The 20053-nt window shown below is 39.3% G+C and overlaps 2 protein-coding genes across 4 annotated transcripts; one reads left to right on the plus strand and one right to left on the minus strand.

Moving 5' to 3' along the window:
• Positions 1–2508: 2508 nt before the first annotated feature.
• On the minus strand, positions 2509–17827 carry LOC137866791 (rasGAP-activating-like protein 1). 3 transcript variants are annotated; one of them, XM_068702929.1, is made up of 22 exons: positions 17740–17827; positions 16744–17103; positions 16371–16427; positions 15040–15153; positions 14590–14651; positions 13134–13263; positions 12514–12595; positions 12207–12347; positions 11938–12029; positions 10997–11114; positions 10705–10858; positions 9426–9490; positions 9003–9115; positions 8222–8414; positions 7943–8080; positions 6703–6847; positions 5952–6124; positions 4855–4992; positions 3895–4030; positions 3154–3274; positions 2914–2990; positions 2509–2779 (listed from the first exon to the last, which is right to left on the minus strand). In XM_068702929.1, the coding sequence occupies exons 2-22, from the start codon at positions 16845–16847 to the stop codon at positions 2631–2633; spliced, it is 2502 nt and encodes an 833-aa protein (XP_068559030.1). In that variant the 5' UTR covers positions 16848–17103; positions 17740–17827; the 3' UTR covers positions 2509–2630. The 3 variants fall into 3 exon arrangements, with proteins under 3 accessions (XP_068559030.1, XP_068559031.1, XP_068559032.1); XM_068702930.1 differs by lacking the exon at positions 17740–17827 and having other exon boundaries at positions 3154–3268; positions 16744–17253; XM_068702931.1 differs by lacking the exons at positions 2509–2779; positions 2914–2990; positions 3154–3274; positions 17740–17827 and having other exon boundaries at positions 3942–4030; positions 4847–4992; positions 16744–17253.
• On the plus strand, positions 17384–19774 carry dgcr6 (DiGeorge syndrome critical region gene 6). The gene is made up of 5 exons (XM_068702934.1): positions 17384–17724; positions 17855–18015; positions 18236–18336; positions 18415–18555; positions 18720–19774. Exons 1-5 carry the CDS (start codon positions 17621–17623, stop codon positions 18795–18797), a joined length of 585 nt encoding a protein of 194 aa, XP_068559035.1. The 5' UTR covers positions 17384–17620; the 3' UTR covers positions 18798–19774.
• The last annotated feature ends 279 nt before the right edge of the window (positions 19775–20053 follow it).

Raw genomic sequence — 20053 nt, forward strand, 5'->3', positions numbered from 1 at the left:
TGAACAGATATGAGAAGGAAGCATAGTGGCTTAGTTTCAAGTTCTGTTTATAAAAAAAAAAAGTCCTTTTAATTTCTCAGAAAATCTGTTCAAACTAAATCAAACTATTGTCTTGATCTGATTACTCTATTTGTGTGCATGCATGTAAACACAGTGTATAGCTGGAAATATTCATTTATTGTTTCTCTATGATTTCACTTAAAACTGTTGTTTAAAATGATAATTTTGCACTTAAGTTCTCAATTAAATCAGAAAAAAATAATATTTGTCAACTATTTCATTTACACAAAATATATACTATATGTATAGCTACATGTCGTTATTTCATGTAGATCATTTATGTATTAAACCACCAGAAAACATGCTATGTCATGATAGAAAATCTTGGACATTGGCCATCGCCCAGCCCGAATTTGATCAAGTCAATGTCACCCGTTGTTTTTCATCTTGCATTTGCTCCGCAGATGCACTCATGTTCACAGACAATGCGGTTCTCTTAACCAAGCAGCAGTTTTTACACTGTTCGCGTAACCATCGTACAAAATTGTTGTATTTCATATACAGTCTGTGATTTCACGCTCTTTGTCAGGCATAAAGTCGCAGAACACAACTCGAAAGTGGCTGACAAGCACGCAAGACACCAAGCGATGCACTGCGCAGCCAGCTAGGTTAGCAAGATAGACAAGACTATGTACAATCAAATGCTCATTCACTCTAGTCTCAACAGGATCCATCAGGTTGTCGTTAGTTGCAGTCGTATACAAAATAGTATTAAAATAAAAACACCAAAAGTAAAATCCTGTTTTAGCATTAGTGCAAGTAATACTAGTCTATTAATATAATAGTAGTAGTCATATGGGACATTTTTCTGCATTGAGTACTTTTTTTTCCAAGTCAGGACCTTGGTAACAGAGTATTTTTTCACAGTGTACACTGCACGCTCGTGCATCGACTTAACATTAGCTACTGGTATTTGCAGTAAAAAACTTGGAGAGTAAAGAAAACAAGTTTACCTGCTTGTTAATCCCGCAATTCACGATCAGGGTTGTTTTTATCTTTAGTTCCACTTCATCCTCTCCTCCAAAGTTGCAAACATCAGCGTTTGACTCGACTGAGCGGGGAATGGGGCGGTGGGGTCATATTGTCAAAAATGTGCGTTATAATTATTGCTACCGCCTTGACCTTAATTCTACCCAAGTTAACGTAATAAGGTGTCATTTTTGTTTTTCAGGGGGAAAAATGCCACCAGACATTATCTGACATAATAGTTTACTGAACAATGCAGTTGCATTTACTTCACATTAAAAATCCACTTGGAACAAACCATCATGGTGTATTTGCAAAATAAAGTACTGGCAGTAGTGTTTTCTCTTTTTTTTTTTTAAGAATAAAAGCCCTCATTCAGGGAGTATCAAGTTCTTAAGTGACATCTGAAGTTTACTCTAGCTGAAGAATGTAGAAAATTGATTGTCATGTCTGGCATGTGTACTAAGTGTTACATCTAAAGACAGTAAGAGTGTTTACACCACTCATAAATATCCACAGTTCTTCCTCTAAAAGAAAGACAGACACTACAGTAGCTGGGCCAGAATATAATGGAAACAGCTCCACAGGCAGGACAGCCTATTGAGGCTGTCTGGGAGATCACAGATTTGATCTCTGTTACACTCACTTACCGTCTCTGTTTAACGGAAAGACACTGAACTCTACTGCTCTATGGGAAATGGCCTTACAACATGTCTGTGTACAGTTTGTGTGTCTCACAGATATGTAGAGAAAATTGTGTGATTTGAGTGCTTCAATAAGCATTTTAAAAACAAATTTGGCCTCTCAAACATATCCTGACACCTGTGAGCCAAATATTGTGGCACCAAAATCAAAAGAAACTGTAAACGTATCAAATGGGAACATCTCACATGATTGTTACTTCTATTGATACTCGTCTCAATGATATATATAGTAATACAATTGTTAACATGTAGATATTACCCTTCTGACTTTAGGAATGGCTACATCAAATGTTAGGACTTTTTAAATATGAAAATTACATCAGAACCAAACATTTAAGTTGACTGGCCATAGCACCGAACAAAAGCACATTGTTTTGTATAAAGGGACCAAAGCAACAATTACATTAATATTAGTTCTGCTCATTGTACAGGCAGCATTATACTGTGGCATGTGCACCAGTATTTCAAAAACTCATGGTGCTATGACCTATAACGTTAATGTGACTGCTACATTGCGACCATGGTGATACATTGCCTCAATAAAATACAAAACGTTGACGAAAGCAATATCAAAACACCTTCAGGTACTGTAGATTACACTACAACAAGCTTTTTGCATAAAAATGTGTGACCCTGACTGAGGTCCTGTACAGTATCTCAAAATATAAAAGCTTCTTTTCACATTTCACAACAAGTGTATGTAGGCCATGCAAGAGATTGTCAAATCATGCTTCAAAGACCCTCGCCCCCCCCCCCCCCCCCCCCCCCCTTTGTCGTCAGGTATCATAATCTCTCCCCGGCGCTGTTGAAGTCAGTGGCACTCAGAGAATACAAAAGATTCAAAGTGGCAGAATTCCCTTTTTACAGGCATTAGTAGTAGGATCCAAGTCTGTGTCGAGTCTAGGGATTCAGAATAACACTGGTGCCGTCCTGTCTTTCTCTGCACTGGAAGATGGCATGAGCCTGCTCCAGATCCTCTATCACCACCAACAGCCGGGCAGCAATGCTCTGACCTGGCTTCATCAGCTGAACATTGCATTCTGCACCATCTGTGAGGCAGAAAGTGTACAATGCTATCCAACAGAAATAGATAATCATGATGACAACACAAGGCCATCGACATTAATAAAAGTCCTTCCACCATGGCAGAAAATGTACAGTTTAGATGCAGCTGCAGCCTCACCTGCGTGAATGTCAGAGTTGATCGGTTCTCTATTGCTGGATGTCTGATCAGCGTCTGGCATCTCTACATATTTTTTCCTGAAATATGAATCAGAAATATGAATCTTATGATCACTGACTATTGTCCAAAAGCAGTTTTGTTTTTGCAGGGCAGTGCATTCCTGTGTTGCAACATTGACCTCTAGTGTGCAGTAAATTAACTGCATGCTGGGAATGTTTACGGACCGTTTTCTCCACCGACCTGAGTTTGTCTCTGCCCTGGAGAAGCTGCTTGAATATGGTCTGTGTCTCTACATCAGGATCCAGCGGGTCACTCCAGTCACCCAGTGTCACAGCTGAGTGGGTTCTACTGCAGCCTATAACTGAGAGCCAGCCTTTTATTGAACAGTGGTGCTCTTCATCTGAACCTCACACAGGTAAACATTACATATCATTCAACTTGCCAATTTGACGGAGATCTCATGGTAATACAAGTTTGTACATTTTTAATGCTAATAGTCCCGGTGGCACTCAAACCCCAGCACACAATATTACCCAGGGAACACATGTTGTGTAAACAATAACTGATGAAACATTTCTGTTGCTCAGCACTGTGAAAACCCACACAAAAAATTTAATCAGATGTAGCTTTCAGACAGTGACTAAATGGAATTGGTCAGAGAAAATTGCATTACGATTCTCAGTGCTTGTTCTCCACTGATGCAACAAAAACATGGCAGCTACAAATTGAGGGTTTAGTCATTAAATACGGATCAGCAGGAGCTCATTTGCTCTTTGAAGTCATCTACAAGTAAATTGACCAGGAGTGAAATAATATATGTTGACGGTCAACAATGCTGAGATTATGTTAATTTCCTGATGATCTTTCTGGGGGAGTCGTAGTTGTAATTCAAAAGTAGTTTACAGGTACATTACATCCTGAGTCCCAATAGAAGGATTTAAAAGTTTGTGCAGCTATAAGAAGTAATGAAAGCAGGATTACCAGCACGGTCCGCCTGCAGGCAGCAGGTCCACTTGCCGCTACGATGAGCCCCTGGGTGGAAAGAGGGCAGCATGCGCTCATTGTAGATGCTGACTTTCCTGATTGCCGACAGCCACTGGTTCAGCTCATTGACATTCTACATAGACACAAATATACCATGAACCATTAGACTATTTGGTGGTCTATTAAAGTCATTCTGAAATCAAAGCAGGAAAAGTTTGCTATGCAAAAGTAATCAACTAATAATCCTTGAACTATTACAGTAAATGGTAAATTAAATTACATGTTTTGTGTTTATAATATATATATATATATATATATATATATATATATATATATATATATATACACATATATATATATATATATATATATATATATATATATATACATATATATATATATATACATATATGTATATACATATATATATATATATACATATATATATATATACATATATATATATATATATATATATATACATATATATATATATACATATATATATATATATATATATATATATATACATATATATATATATACATATATATATATATATATATATATATATATATATATATACATATATATATATATATACATATATATATATATATATATATATATATATACATATATATATATATACATATATATATATATATATATATGTATATATATATATATATATATATATATATATATATATATATATATATACATATATATATATATATAAAAGCTGTCAACATGCCAGAGTTATTAAGAATGCTATACCATTGTCAGCTTAATTGTATTTGATCTAAACTTTTCTATACAACAGCCATATGTCAAGAAAGTGATGGATACATAAAATAGTTTTATCTGCACCACTCCAAGAAAAAGCATTTCCATGGCAAACTGAAAAAGGTCAAGAACTTTGTTGATGACTGACTGGTGTCAGTACCAAAGCACCTTGCACTGGATGTACATGGTGTGCAGCTGTCCGTCGTGGTCCTGGGTGATGACCTGCATTACATTCTGCTGCTGAAAGGCATTTTCATCCACCCTCTCCACGGCACACACACAAAGAATAGGGATTGAGGAGCGCACCTGCAACATTTTAGCCACAAACCACAACACCAATAAACAGAAGTATGCATGCTTTTGCCTCAGGTTTAAGTGAGATAACATTTGATCACAGAGTAAATTATTGGTGTCTTATACTGAGATCCTTTGCACACATTAGGCTTAGATTTTAGATTAGGATGAACCATTTGAGACAAGGAGGAAGTGAAGATGAAATCAGCATCGCAGGAAAGGCCACTTTAAAGTGTAAATCAGCCACTTCCAGTGGGAGCTCGCTTCACCTAGATTGGAGTGCTCCAACATTGAGTAAAGGGGCCAGGACATTGTCTACAATCTGATTTGCAATGTTAGCATGAATATCCACAGCCTTCAATTACCCCACGCCTTTATTCCAGTCACACAAAGCCGAGACTGGCTCAAAGAGAGAGCTTTTTACTGGACTAGAGAGAGCCTGCTCCCCTCTCCTTCTCCCTCTCTCTCTGTGTCTATGGCTGGTGAATGAGAGGAGATCATTATCACAAGGTTAGGCACCACATGGTAATATTACTAATGATGTTCTCACAAGGAGATCAACATGAATACCATAAAGTGAGCTGGGGATGACTGAAATGTTTCCTCTTTTTATGAGCCAAGTTGATAAACGTCCTTAAAAGGGTAGACACAGTGATTAATTCATCCTCAGAGGGCATATCAGCTTCTTATATAGGATGATTCACTTTCACATAACTTTGATTTAAAGTATACTCATCTATTTTTGGCTTTTATACAAGACAAGGGGAATAAATAGGCATCTATCTGGCAGACATCACTTGTGTTTTGGTCCAGATGTCACAGTAGAAGACAGATTTAAGAACAGTACTAAGCTACATAGCAAAAAGATGAAAACTTGAAACAATGGCTGGTTGCCAAAATGGTTAGTAAAGTAGATAAACATATGTAAATATAAACAATATAGAGCTATAAACTACTGGTTTAGTACTAACCTGCCAATCAGCCGTCTTGGCGTAGGACAGTGTCTCACTAGTCAACCAGAAGTAACGTTTCTTAAAGGCAAAGCGGGATAGCAGTTGTGGTCCCTCTGCCTTGTGTTTGTGGAGGTACCCCTCTTTAACTGTGACTGAGGGCATGAATACAGCCCTCTGTGGCACCTCAGACACTGCAGAATGAAGTTGAAATAGTTTTAAACAGAGACTGTAAAGAAGCACATGTTTTAGTGTGTTCAAGTCTTAATTTTCTTTCATTTGTCATTGTTGGTACCTCAGCCTCCTTCATCACCACATAAAGGACAGCTTCAAAGAGGCATAACAAGCCTCTATTTTCTGTCCAACAAATCCACCTGAAGAGCATTAAATGTCAAACTGGCCTTTAAGAGAAAAGAGTAGGTGTGGTGTGCAGGAGGCGGCTGAAACATGATATATCAGAGGGGGAAGAAGTTTCACAACAACAGCCTCGCTGACACACGACAGTAAGAAAGCAGGCCAGAACATGTTGGGTAACCAGTGGCGTGTACAAACGCCTTCTCACTCCAGCTCCCCGCCAGCTCATTAATTATGTCATTTATTTTCTAGTCTTCCAGCTAGTTATGAATATTTCACCACTACAGTATTGTTTAGCTTAATCCTGATATCAGCTGGGAGGTGCTCACTAGCAGCTGGCCTGTGGCTGATTATCTCAACAGCATGACCTGCTTTCCTTTTAAGTTTAGCGGTGTGTGTTTACTATTATCATCCTTACCAATGTCATGATCTATGTCAATCAACTTGTCCAGGAAGTCTTTGACAGAAGCCACACTGCGTAGGATGATGGGATGAAGAGGCGCCATCCACTGCTCCTTTCCGTGACCCAGCTGAAGGCCCAAGTTCCCGACGCTTTGCAATGCCTGGTGACCATAAGGACACAATTTCCACTCAACATTCACATCTTCTACATCAAATCCCCAGTAACTGACAGAACTCAGTGCGAGTGACTGCATATCTCAAAGTCGGAGATCAAAAGGGTCCCTGAGGCCAAGCATGCTGAGAGGCCCTTTGTCCAGCCCACACCTGTCCTAGGGCGAGGAGGAAGTCCCTCTCTACACCTCTCTCTGATGCTCGGCTTTGAACCGCAGTCTGGTCGTGGCACACACAGAGGTAAAAATAGCATGTTCTCTTTCTCTGTAGAGGACCCATGGCAACAGCACTTCAGCACCATGGACAGCAACCACAGAACCCACACGTGGGAGAACAACAAGTTTTCACTTTTCTTCTAAAATGACACCCCGGTTTATAATGATATCAAGGGTGTTTATGATAGCAACAATCAGGGGTTAATTTCTTTCAAAATCATGGGGAGTTCTGTCACCAAATAGATGCCTTTCTTGCCAGTCAAAAAATATTTTTCTTTTGGTTTAATTTGATCTATTTCCACATAAAACACGATGTCTGAGTGGGTATACTGTATAAAATGTATGGCAAACAATGGCATGGCACTACTGCATACTTGGTGTAGTTGGTAAAGCAATCCACTGTGAGATGTGCTGTGTAGAATCTTGAGCTGTCACAAATTTCTGCTTCTACAAAATGAAAGGATTCTAGCCTCTGGGACATAAAAACCGTGTTATACAAGAAGGAAACCTATATTTATAGGCTATCAATAAAATTTCCATTTTTTATTGACATAAAACTAAAAGTTACTTTGGGCAGACATTGCTGACTTAACGGCATTATGTAATTACCTCACAAGGTGAAAAGCAAGGAATGGCTCATCATCATTCCACACAAAAGCACTGCTGCCTGCACATATAGTATAAACATTGCACGTTGCATTCCTGCTTCATATTTATTTGTTTAACACTTGCAAATTAAAATTCCTCAACGTTGCAAGACAGCATGTGTCCTCGCATCCTGTTTACTGTTTGTTTTTTCAGACAAGTGTGATGTCTGGAATAATTTAGCCATAACAGTGAGTGTACGTGTGTCTGCATTGTGAATTGTACCTTGGCCAGCAGTAGCAGCGTTCTGCTTGTACGTGTATCGGCGTGCTGATCCCTCAGCTGGAACAGTTTAGGTGTGAGGATTGCAGGAGCAAAAAAACGGAGGAAAAAGAATCCACTGATGGCCAGATACTTCACATCCTGTAAAAATGATATTAACAGCTGTAATGGTAATAATGAATAAATTATTGAATGTCAAACAAACAAGCACCACAGAGTTATAAAAATGCCTTGAAGAGGTGTTTCCAGCTTTTCTTCTTCTGTGTTTTGCTCCAGACTGACCTCATTCTCAGGTTGAGCAAATTGCTCCTCTACTCTCTTGTGTAGCTGTTTGAAGGCCACTCTCATGACAGGAGGACACTGATCGACTGAGGCCACGATTGATTCGATGATGCTGGTTAAGTAGCTCTGCAGCATCTCCACACTGCTGTCCCGCACCTCTGCCTCTGACACTGCACCTTTAAATGAAATTCGTCTTCACAGAGGACAGATAGCGTAAATGACTGAATCCGTCTCAGAAAAAAATACACAAGCCTAAGACACAGCACCAGCCGTTTTGTGTATAGATTTCTTTAAAATATAGTCAAGTTTACAATGCCTCTTATAATATAACTGATAACCCCTCTGTTCCTGATTATGTCATTACATGTGATAGCATGCTATGCGATTGACAGCTAAATTGAAGATGTCGGAAGAAACAGTAGACAGTAGACAGTGAGTGGAAACAACAAACAAGGTGATGGCAGGTAAATCTACTGCAGACAGACAGCACATTAGATCCTCGATAGACATCTCAGGGGGCTCATAGCAGTTGCCAAGCAACAGACTCCCCCCTTTTTACATTCCTTTTTTTCCATTTTCTCACATTGATGTCTTCCTCTCTGGGGTGAAGTGTAAAGGAAGTGGGCAGTCTCCTGTGGCAGCTTTTCCATTTAAACCATTTTAACACAGATTGTGAAGTACACGAACATACAACCCCCACTCATCATGTGTGGCTAAAGACAAGCATCTAAAGCAGATCTGGACTGTTTTTAGGTCAGAATAAAAAAAATCATGGTGTTACCTTGTGCGGTTCAGATCAATCTTACATGGGTCCAGCTCAATATACTTCTTCTCTTCAAAGATGCGGTTGATGATGGGCTTCAGCACCTCATGGAGATACAGCATGCCAACAGCCTGACAGCAAAACAATACCATATGTTGAATACATCTCATTTGCATCTGTGATACAGGGATTGTTTTCTAAATGTGTAAATCTGCATAATACAAAGAGTAAACAAGGTACAGTATGATGCAGCAAGGGGACCATAAGACATGTAACCAACCCAGTAGATTAATTTAATAGAGATAGGAAATGTTAAGGAAGAAAATAGCAAAGATTCGCCAAAAGATTAGAAATAAGATCATGCTTTCACTCAAAGTAGCAACAGAAAAATCAATCACTTACAATTCCTGAATAAATAAAACAACAGATACATCAATGCACCTTCATGAACTGTTCCATGGCCTTGGAGGCAAGGGAGTTGGAGCGAAATAAAGTGTTTGGATCAGCTATGAGAGCAAAACAGAAGAGAGATTGATTAGGTTTTTGGAAAATAATAGTATAATTTAACATGTCCCCATAGCTTTTGATAAAAATAATAAAAAAAACAACACTGCTGACCATGAACCATGATGTCCCTGGTTTACATCTGGCAGGGACATTAGTTGAACGTCATTCTCCATCTATCCCCTCATTTCCAGTCAACTCTTTACTGTTGTCTGTCCACTGTATTAAAAGCTCCCAATGTGTGTAATAAAGCAACATTAAAGCTTTTCCAGAGACCCTCATCAGGCACATGATCAACTTGATGTAAATCTCTGAGAGTGCTTTATTAAATTTAACTGAAAGCTATTAATACAGTGTGTGGATCCTTTGTCTGTTTCTGCCCTCAATTCAGGCTTTTGGTCTCACATGGTCATGCTTTTTTTTCTGTTTATCGGCTAAGAATTGATTTTCTTTAGAAACGCAGAGCCCAGTGTCACAACAGAGGGAAGGCAGACCTTGCTGCATCATTACTTAAGTCCTTCAATGTGGCGATACGTAAATATCCACAGTGACAGGACTGGGTTGCCAGGTAAGAGATTTTGGTTTTAAAGATCAGAACGTGTGGAGAAATGTGGGTTTTTGAATGCAGTCCAGTGGGTGAACAGTACATGTTCCCTTTCTTTAACATAGAGCCCAATTTTAATGTCTGGCTGCTTGCGACATCTATTCTTGACCAAGCAGTTACAGTTCGGATCATGTGGAGTTGCTATGGTAACATAGGCACTATGCTTATTATCTCAAACTACACCAACTAAACCGAACCCACAGACCAGAGCACAACTCTGTGTGAATTTGCAATGGGGATTTGGTGCGGAGGCAAACACATGACTAATACAGATAACAGAGAAGCCATGAAAAGAATGTTGGGTGAGTAAATAATTGGCATCAGGGTAGAAAATATAGTGCTGTTAGACTTGAGCTGCCCACACAGATAACAAATGTTCAGAGACCTTGATGTCAATTCAGAGTTTAAATAGAAGCATCCCTCAGAAGGTTTCTCTGACTAAAACAAACACTGACTAATAGGGATGAACTTGTGTATGTGTGTTTATTATGTAATCACAGTTGTTACATGCAAAATGTTTTTAACTAATATCTCTGCATATCGTTGGTAAAGGTTCGGACTGATAGTGATCTAACATTATAAACAGTTTTGATGTTGTTCCTTTAATCTTACTGGTGTGGTTAACCTCCCGCGTGTTGAGGTAATCCAGGAAGGGCACCACCAGGCCCTGGCCCAGGTAGATCTTCACCAGGGTCATCGCCACATCCTGTCGGCTCTCAACCGTGTTCACCTCCTCCAGCATGGTCAGAGCACTGCTATCCTCCACCTGTGGAGAAGAGAACTCAGGTCATGAACCACTACTAACATGTACAAGGAGTTTTTCTGCCTGAAATCCAACACAGATTTAGTGAATTGTGGTGCAGTCAAATGCAATACACTACTAAACAAAAATAGTGATCCTGACCTCTGTAGGGGAGATGACTGACTCCACCAGAAGATGAATGAGGGGCTGATAGTACACAGACGGCAAGATCCGATCCTCCACCAAACGCACCTTCAGACGCAGCGCTCCCAGCTTGCCACTGGCAACAGAGGAAAATACCACAGAACCAAAAAATATAGAGATTTTCAGCACACCTTGATCTTATCATGAGGTAAGCTCCCATTAAATAAGATCATGGAAAAGAAAGGGAAACGTGTCTTTGACAGCAACCAGAATATTATCTGGAAAAGATCATTTTTTCAAACAACCATGAACTCCTAGACTACTTGTTCTGTGAGTGAGGACAACCTCTTGCACTGCCATTTGCACTGTTTTTGCATATTACTTTGTATGTAAGAAGTGTGTGAAATCCATAAAAACTGATTCAACTATTTACGTATAATTGTATATAATTCCTAAACGATCTTAAAAAATGTCTTTATTCTTGTAAGGTGTAACACCGATAATATCAATCAATAGTAAACAGTGACACTGAGGGTTTGTTAAATGTCTGATACAATATTATAACATTTTTTGCAATGACATTACTGCTCTTTTTTTTTTTACTTGGTGAAAGAAGATCTCTAACCAGCTTCTACTCCGCAGTTCATTCTCCTTATATTACCCTTTGACTCTGAGTCATTTCCTATTGAACCTCTTTGATACTATATCTTTTGGCAGTTCACTCAGCTTTCTTTGTTCTAAAATGATCTCAAAGAACAGAGATCTGGTTATACACCTGTGCTAGTTCATTTAAATGCATAGAAGAAAGCACGGAGGGGAACAAATACCTTTCTTGAGTGCATTTTAAAGCACTGATTGCTGTTCAATTTGCATCTTAAAGATTTCCTAAATGCTTGTCTTAGTTATGCAAACACACAAAGTCACCACACTGGACAAACAAGCACACCCATAATCCTCACCCAGCATCAACCTCATTGTTTCCCAAGGGAAGCAAACGAAACCAGCTCTCTAACGAAGGTGTCTTGTGCAAACAGGCAAAAGGGATTTCCACCTGTGAAAAGAAAGAATAAACAAGGATACAATATCAGACGGGAAAAACAACTTTAAACTTCATGCATATTTTGGTGGGAAAATACTGTGCTTCCAGGTGAAGCACAATTTGTAGTGATCACAACATGAAATCTATAAAAAAAAAAGATGCCATACTACATAATTATTGCATCCTCACCTTTCCCAGAAAGTCATTTTTGCCCACCATGTCCCAGTCCCAGACCTCCACAGTGACAGTTCCCTCCTCACTCAGCTCCTCTGGATCTAAATCCAGCTCCAGGGTTTCTCCCCAGTGAGGGAAACGGGTCTTCTTGATAATCTAAAGCCCAGAGGGTCGGGGTGTTAGGAGTTCCTGAAACCTTACATGTGTACACTAATATCAAATAAAATGACAGACAACCAAACAACCATCAATTACAATCACAGAACATGTATCTCTGGCTCGTCTGAAACCAATACTGCATATGCATGCACATAGAGCTCACCGAGGTCTCTGCACTGTGGTTGTTGAAAATAACTCTTGTAAAAGGATCAGAGGTTCCAGAAATATCTCTTGGAGCCAAGTCTCTGCGGGCATCACCAAAACAAAAGACAACAGAACTGATCAATGCATTTGAAAAGCTCAACAAACTCCTAATACCTGTTCTGCAAATTGAATTAGTAAGCAAAGAAATACAGCTAAAACTTTCCACTTAACCTTATTCCTTCAAACTTGATTCACATTCATCTGAGCATGTTTGAATAACATAGTGTCAAGCTCTGATTGACATGCTCATTAGTGCCTTGCCTGGGAGGAAGAGATTGTAGCCTGGAACGCACAGATGAGGATAGTGACAGTATGACTCAGGAGGAGAGTGTGGAGGCCTGCGGGTCGATGCTGATTAGATTTCAGCACTGAAACACTGATGGCATTGCCAGGTTTTCAGCAACAGTAATGTAACTTCTGACTAATTAACAGTTTAATCATTTTTAAACTACATAGATATGTGACAGATTCACCACTTGCATGTGAATGTTTAGGCCATGGCTGTCTATTGTTATCTCTAAATGACAAATAATTTTCCCTCACACTAGAGGCAGGGTTTAAAGCACACAATGATGTTACCTGGCTTCAATGACTTGACATCGCAGGCTGATCTTCTCTGTGTCTTTCAGTAGCTCCAGGCTCAGGTGGATTTCTCCCTGGACTTCTTCATCAGGGTCGACCCTCGTCAGGTTCATCCAGCTGTCTAGTCCTGACCATAGAGACATTAAAACAACACTACTCTCAAGCATCAAACATTATGAGAGGATAAAAAAAACAGAAAAACTAAGTATGCAAATCATATTTTTGCTTCAGCACTAATGTCAAATAAGTTAGTTCTTAACTTAATTGAGAGTTGAACAAGGAAAGAATTGAGATCTCTTATGGCAGAAATGAGTGTAGAGCTGAAACGTTCAGTCAATTAATCACTTAATTGATCACCAAAAAAATAATATGAAACAATTTTGATAATTTAAAAGTTTCGAGCAAACAATGCCGAACATTCCCTTGTTCCAGCTTCTCAATTAAGATTAACTTTATCTTATCTTTGTTTTATTCAATGTTAAACTTTAAGTATTTTTTAGGATTTAGATTGTCAATGGGGGGAAAACAAGCAATTTGATGATATCATCTTGGGCATTTTTACTACTTTCTGACATTGTATAGTCTAATTAATTAACTAATTGCTAATCTTTATGTTTTTGAGTAATAACATATGTTTTGCAAAATTGTCTATAATGCCGGCGAGTAGGCTACACAAGGTGAAGGCATGCACATGAATTATGTGATATTGTTTTGTCAGTCATGTCAAATTCACTGCATTCTGTCTTATTATTTCAGAAATATCACACTTAAGCGAGGACACAACATCAAGGACAGACTGGGAGAATATTCCTGACTCAGTGTATCGCCATGTAGAAATGAATCACGCGAGTGAAGGCCATGCCAGGTGGCTTTGAGGAGAGACTCATCAATATGCAGCAAACATTACCCGGTAAACACTTTGAGCAATCTAATAAAACTGCAACTTCATCACGACATACGATATTTTAAATGCCGTATGTCGGGCCAGGACAGTGCAGAAAGTGCTTGGGTGGATGTGGAGGTAAACAGTGTGACTTATTTCTTGAATGTGAAAGCCTCTATGAGAGAGCCAGACGTTGAATGGTTTGAAGCCGTTTGAAATGCTTTGGTTGTTCTCCTCATTTCACAGCGCTGCAGGCTTCATCACAAAAGGAGGGTTTGTGATGCACAATGAAAAATAAACCCAGTTTATGCAGACAAGCACCAGGATAGTCGTCATAATAACACATGCATCAATGTGAATGATAATTTTATAGCCTGTGAATTACACAGTTCAACTCAACTCTTAAAATAAATGTAAGCAAATCACAAGAAATGTGCGAGAGAGCACTGAGAAACATTCCCAGAGACTCCGTCTAAAAAAGGCATGTCTCCTCACCTTGGGTCATGGGAAGCCGTGTGTGTTTAACCTATGAGCTTGCACCCATCCTGTTACAGATTTGTTCAGTCATACCTTTAGCTTGAGATCCAATGGCTTCTTTGCTCAGAGTTATCTTTCCGATGACATCATCATGGCTGTAGAAAGAAGGAAAGATTTAAAAAAAAAAGAGAGATTATCAAATAGAATCTATTGAAAATGCTATCAAAGTTGTTTGATCTTGGTCGAGGTAAATGAGGTGAATTTGAAGACTGATTAGAGTACTCCTAGTGGTCACGAGAAGAGGAGGAAAGAAAACCTTTAATCACTCAATCTGGGCGACCATCTGCCTGATGATGTTTGTTTATTCAAAGCTCGGAGTCTTTTTCCCAAAACATTTAAACTATATGAGGTCCATGTTGGCCCAATCATGAGGCAAGTTAAGCAAACAATCATGGCTTGAAGGACTACAAATCATGTGCAAACAGTCAAGAGCAGTGGTTGGATGTAGAATCATTTTGATACAGCTTTGCATGACAGTGTTACCCAATTGTGTCTTCGTCCATGACATGAAAGGAGAGGGAATGGAACCCCATCGGGAGGTGCAGCGTGTACTCTTCACCCCAGAAAGGACTGAGGTTCTTCCACACTGTGGCAGTCCTGAAAACAGAGGTTTCACATGGGTGCTTATTAGACCTTACGCAGAAACACATCACCTGAATGTATACAACGATAGAGACCAGTAGAGTAACGGCAGGAGTCAGAATTCGTTGTAAATGTGCCAGCGGCATGAGCCCTCACTACCGTACCGTACCGGAGGGTAGACAGATCACATGCTTTTTCCAGTAAAATTTAAAAGAAATACTGGGGTTTTGGACCACAGGATGATTTATGGAAGAGGATAAAAGAAAAAAAAAAACATGTGTGCCTTTTCTGACTTTTATCTTTTATCATTTAACACTAAGTACCAAAAGTTGGCACTGAATGTCTGGTCAGATATTATTATTGAAGTACTATTTAGATTATTATTTTGCCAAAATTAGACCATCTAAATAAAAAAGGGTTTTAAAGAAAAACAGATGTATATTATTTAAAGAAAGGAATTGACAAAAATCAATATGTCAGTATATACCAAACATACATCATATTGTTAATAGGTTCAAAGGATTTCAAAGAATACCCTATCAAGGGAAAACATTTTATCAGTATCAACCTTTCTGTTTCTAAGAGTGTATTGTACCCATTATTTCCCACCACAATCTACCAGCCACATCATCCATGAACATCTCACTGTAGGAGTCAATTGGCCAGTAACACTATCACATAATTAGTGAGTGTCGGCAGTGAATCATTGCGCTGTTTGCTGTAACATGCCAGATGGAACAAAAGCCATTGCATTCATCCCATGTTCATTCTTTCACACGTCAGACTTTTTTTTTTCTAAAATAAATCTGGATTGCTGTCAAATTGCATCACTTGGAAATACCACACTGTACTACATCTGTAGTTTTCTCACTCAAACTGAGAACACCTCTGAACCAGCTTCCAGCATTCTCCTTGGTTACACCAGGAGCTCACTGCAATAATTGATGCACCCTCTCCATGGTTACCTGCGGGTGTTTTAAAGGCCGGACCAGTATCAGGTTCTCTGCATTGGATGAGCCACGCTGTGGGCACCACCACCTTGATCATACACTCTGTACTTGGGCTTACATGTGCAGAGAGTTGTTGGAACTGCAAATATTCCAACTGTGATGACAGATGAGCACTTTGACTGTAGGCATTAGACACTTTCTAGCTGCAGCTATATATATAAAACGATATACTTTCCATGCACATATTTTGCAGATACTCATTTATAATCAGAGAGAACTCACCTGGCCACAACTTCATTGTCAACTTTTACAATGCAGTATGGATCACTGGTTCCGGAGCTTAAAATGACAATAATAAGACATGACAACATGAGACATATTAGAATGGTAAATTTGCCGGTTGGTAAACTTAATCTGATTTAATTTAAGTTTACTTATGCTGAGGTCAATTCGAGCAGACAGACCTGCACCTCTAATTCCTTTAATTAACATAATTCACAGGAGACAACGTATACCAGAAATTGGCGTTTCAAATCTAAGCTGAGTTTACTCTGATCTAATAAACCTGATACATAGCTATTAAACCGTGTTGAGACTATATACATTATAAGACATAAGACTTGACAGAAACACATGCCATTCAGATATTACTTACACGTCTTTGGCCGGGAGGTTCCTGCCCTCGACAATTCGGAAATAAAGAGATGTATTTTTGGCCATTTTAGTCGAGGACGCTAATAATCCAATTTCTGTTCCCATTCGCTCTTATAAATAGTGCTCTTCCCCTCTGCAAGTGAGTTTTCTTCATTTCATGGCACCTTTGGGCGCGTGACGCCGCACAGCCCACCAGTAGCGCGCGACAGAGGCGTGCATGCAGCCCCAGTCAGTCCAGCAGGTCGAGCACAGTTGGTCACTCAGTGTGGGCAGATGAACTGTGTTCAGGCGATGCGTCAGTCTTATATCTGCTCTTCTTTTGAACGAGCCAAATGGATGAACCCGTCATAAAATGTCCACTCTGAAATAAACATGATCGAATAAACTGCAGTCACAACAGCACAAGACATTATTTGTTGTCATAATCTGACATTGCTCAGTATCTGTTTGTAATTGACGTTATCGTATTTTTTTGTTTTACTCTTTCGTGCTAATTTATAATGCCCGTAAACGTGTGGCGATATCCTGGTAAGTAGGTTCTCAGGAGCCTCCCTTCTGTGATTCAATGCGCCACCTGGCGAACGCATTACGCTACTGCACGCGCCATTACGGACAGGCATATTGACAGCCAGCAACTTGGGGTCCTTAACCCACAGCTAACAAAACAATCACTTTCCTCCAGCTAAATTGGTTTAGGAACTTTAACTGCCGTTATCTATTATAGATACAGGCTAGTCTTCAATATAACTTACATATCGGGTTTCTGAAAACGTTTAAACATACAACAAGTAAATTAGCCGAGCCTGCTACTTGTAGCTAGCTTAACTGAATGTATTAACCATCGTCCCGCTGCTGTGGTCATCTCTGCAGTTAAGGAGATGGATGATTACCCCGGAGTCACTGACGGCGACTCCACTAAACATCAAGAAAGACATTACTACCTGTTATCTGAACTGCAAACACTAGTCAAAGATTTACCAAGGTAATGGTGCCTTACCTTACAGGCGAGACTTCCTTCACGGAATTCAAAGGAATGCTTATCAGCCGTACCGGGAAATAAAGCTAGATCTTGATGAATATTTGTTGTATTTTGTTTTCCTCCATGGTTATAGCTCCTTCCAGCAACGGCTGTCCTACAGCACGCTGGGTGACCTGGCCCTAGCACTCATAGACGGGACGGTGTATGAGATTGTGCAAGGACTCCTGGATATTCAGCATCTCACAGAGAAAAATCTGTATAACCAGAGACAAAAGCTGCACTGTGAACACCAAGGTTGGTGCTCTGCTCTCTTTCTTTTCGTGACTAATGGGGCCTGTTCCAAGAAGCAAGCTTGTGGCCTTTTAACCTGGATGATTGCTGATTCAAACCAGGAGTTCCTTCAAAATCAAGAACAATATGAAGTATCAAACCTGCTTCTTGGAACGGGCCTTAAGTGTAAGGTTGTGTTAGCATCCCAGTGTGATGCTTGATTCGTTGTTACTTTTGTGTGCAGCACTCAAACAAGATCTTGTACGGAAACACAAAGATGCCATACAGTCATGCAAGTCTCACAACCTTGCGCTTCTCAAATCCAACCAACAAGCAGAGCTAGAGGTAAGGCATTGAAATCTGGGCTATGATTATTGCTATATTCTTTTTTGGTTTACTAATAGTTGTGTGTTGTGTTGTCAGTCTCTGGAAATCCGTGTGCGAGAGGAACAAAGAATGATGGATAAGAAGATTGTAGCGGAAATGGATCAAAAAGTGATAGACCAGCAGAACACCTTGGAGAAAGCAGGAGTCCCTGGATTTTTTATCACCACTAATCCTCAGGTTAAAGCCTACACCCGTCTACTCACTGTAATTAAAATGCATACTAACACCACAAGTGGTGGGCTACCATAGAAAACATGCTCTTTGTGGTACAGACAAATGCCCAGCATATGGCAATGTATGTCCTAACTTAATTTCTCCTCAACTATTATGTGCTATTTCAGGAGCTGACGATGCAGATGAATCTACTCGAATTGATCCTCAAGCTTCAACAGAAGGAGTCACAATCTGGACTCCTTTGAGAAGGAGGCCCAATTCTGCAATAGCCACTGACTACATATGCTCCCATTCCAGTAATTGTGAGATTCAACAAGTGTCGGTCAACATGTGACATTGATTGCTTTAACAACGTGTTCATCACTTGTTGTAATATTCACCATCAAAAACCGTAGGAGAAGGCTGGTTCTCGACTGTACAAGTAAGACGTCTGCAGTCGTATAGAGAACAGAAGCAGGTTGTGACAACATAGATTGTAAAGCACTTAACTGACATGTTGTGAAACTAGGAAGTTCATATGTTGCAAAACCTTTACAGATACATTGTATACATATTTAAAGAGCATTGAGGGAGCGGGCTCTGTCAGAAATTAAATTGTAGAGGATCAGTATGTTGCTTACGGACACAGACTGCTGTAACTGGGACTACTTCATGAAAGGCCTCCTGATACCTTTTGACTGAAGTGTCAGGTCCAGTGTGCTGGCACTTCATTGCTTATTTATATGAACAGTATTATAATACATTTTCTAACTTTTTTACCCATATTTGTGCTACTTTTGCTTTACTGTGTATAATGTTTTTTTTATCTGTTAAGTTTGCTTTAGTTGTGTGGGCACTAGGGATGTTAACTAGATCTTGAGCTAACACCTTCACATTTACATTGATATTGTTTTTTTAAATGTCAGTGTTGGTTTAAATTTACTGCCCACATAAATAACCAACAATGAACAATTGAATTAAAGATATGATATACATAATAACAAAACCAGTTTGAATGGCAGTATTGCATATTTGTATGTGTTGACTTTCCATTGCATGAATACTTGTTTTCATAAAACAATTTAAGTCTCTCAAAATGTCTTCAGTTAATTATTTTACAGTAATGTTTTTCAGTACAGTCATTGTTGTGTAGCACTGGCTGTAAAGGACTCTTAAGAGGTTCTGTTTGTGTACGGTGAATATTTCCAACAAACCCTTTTCTTTGTTACCTAAGTTAATCACTTCCTGCTAGCTTTTATTTTGTAAGTGCCCTTTCTAAGTTTTGGGTCCTTTTATTTTGAAGTCCTTCTGGCGAAACCGGAAGCAGATCCAACTCTCGTCAGAGTATAGTAGCTTGACTTTGGATTTGGATAAAAAGATAATTGACGGTGCAGACGAAAAGTGTTGGGGAAAATATTCTGGGGTCCGCTACACTGGCTACCAAATTATTTCACTAGGAGGCTGCCACTGCTCATCACTCAATGACGAGCCAATTAAAACATGTGCCTGTTCACCTATTGAG

Source organism: Cebidichthys violaceus, unplaced genomic scaffold, assembly GCF_023349555.1.
Source record: "Cebidichthys violaceus isolate CVI_PGR_0920_01 unplaced genomic scaffold, fCebVio1.0.p SCAF_9, whole genome shotgun sequence".
NCBI classification, from domain to species: Eukaryota; Metazoa; Chordata; class Actinopteri; order Perciformes; family Stichaeidae; genus Cebidichthys; species Cebidichthys violaceus.

What these genes read in the sequence shown, in the direction of transcription:
- dgcr6 (XM_068702934.1), top strand. Translation starts at nt 17,621, where the DNA reads ATGGATGATTACCCCGGAGTCACTGACGGCGACTCCACTAAACATCAA. An exon ending in ACCAACAAGCAGAGCTAGAG is followed by an intron (nt 18,337 to 18,414) that starts GTAAGGCATTGA and finishes TTGTGTTGTCAG; the next exon opens with TCTCTGGAAATCCGTGTGCG. An exon ending in TTATCACCACTAATCCTCAG is followed by an intron (nt 18,556 to 18,719) that starts GTTAAAGCCTAC and finishes GTGCTATTTCAG; the next exon opens with GAGCTGACGATGCAGATGAA.
- LOC137866791 (XM_068702929.1), bottom strand. Translation starts at nt 16,847, where the DNA reads ATGGGAACAGAAATTGGATTATTAGCGTCCTCGACTAAAATGGCCAAA. An exon ending in CATTGGATCTCAAGCTAAAG is followed by an intron (nt 13,264 to 14,589) that starts GTATGACTGAAC and finishes CTCTATGGTCAG; the next exon opens with GACTAGACAGCTGGATGAAC. An exon ending in TGACATAGATCATGACATTG is followed by an intron (nt 6,125 to 6,702) that starts GTAAGGATGATA and finishes TTCATTCTGCAG; the next exon opens with TGTCTGAGGTGCCACAGAGG.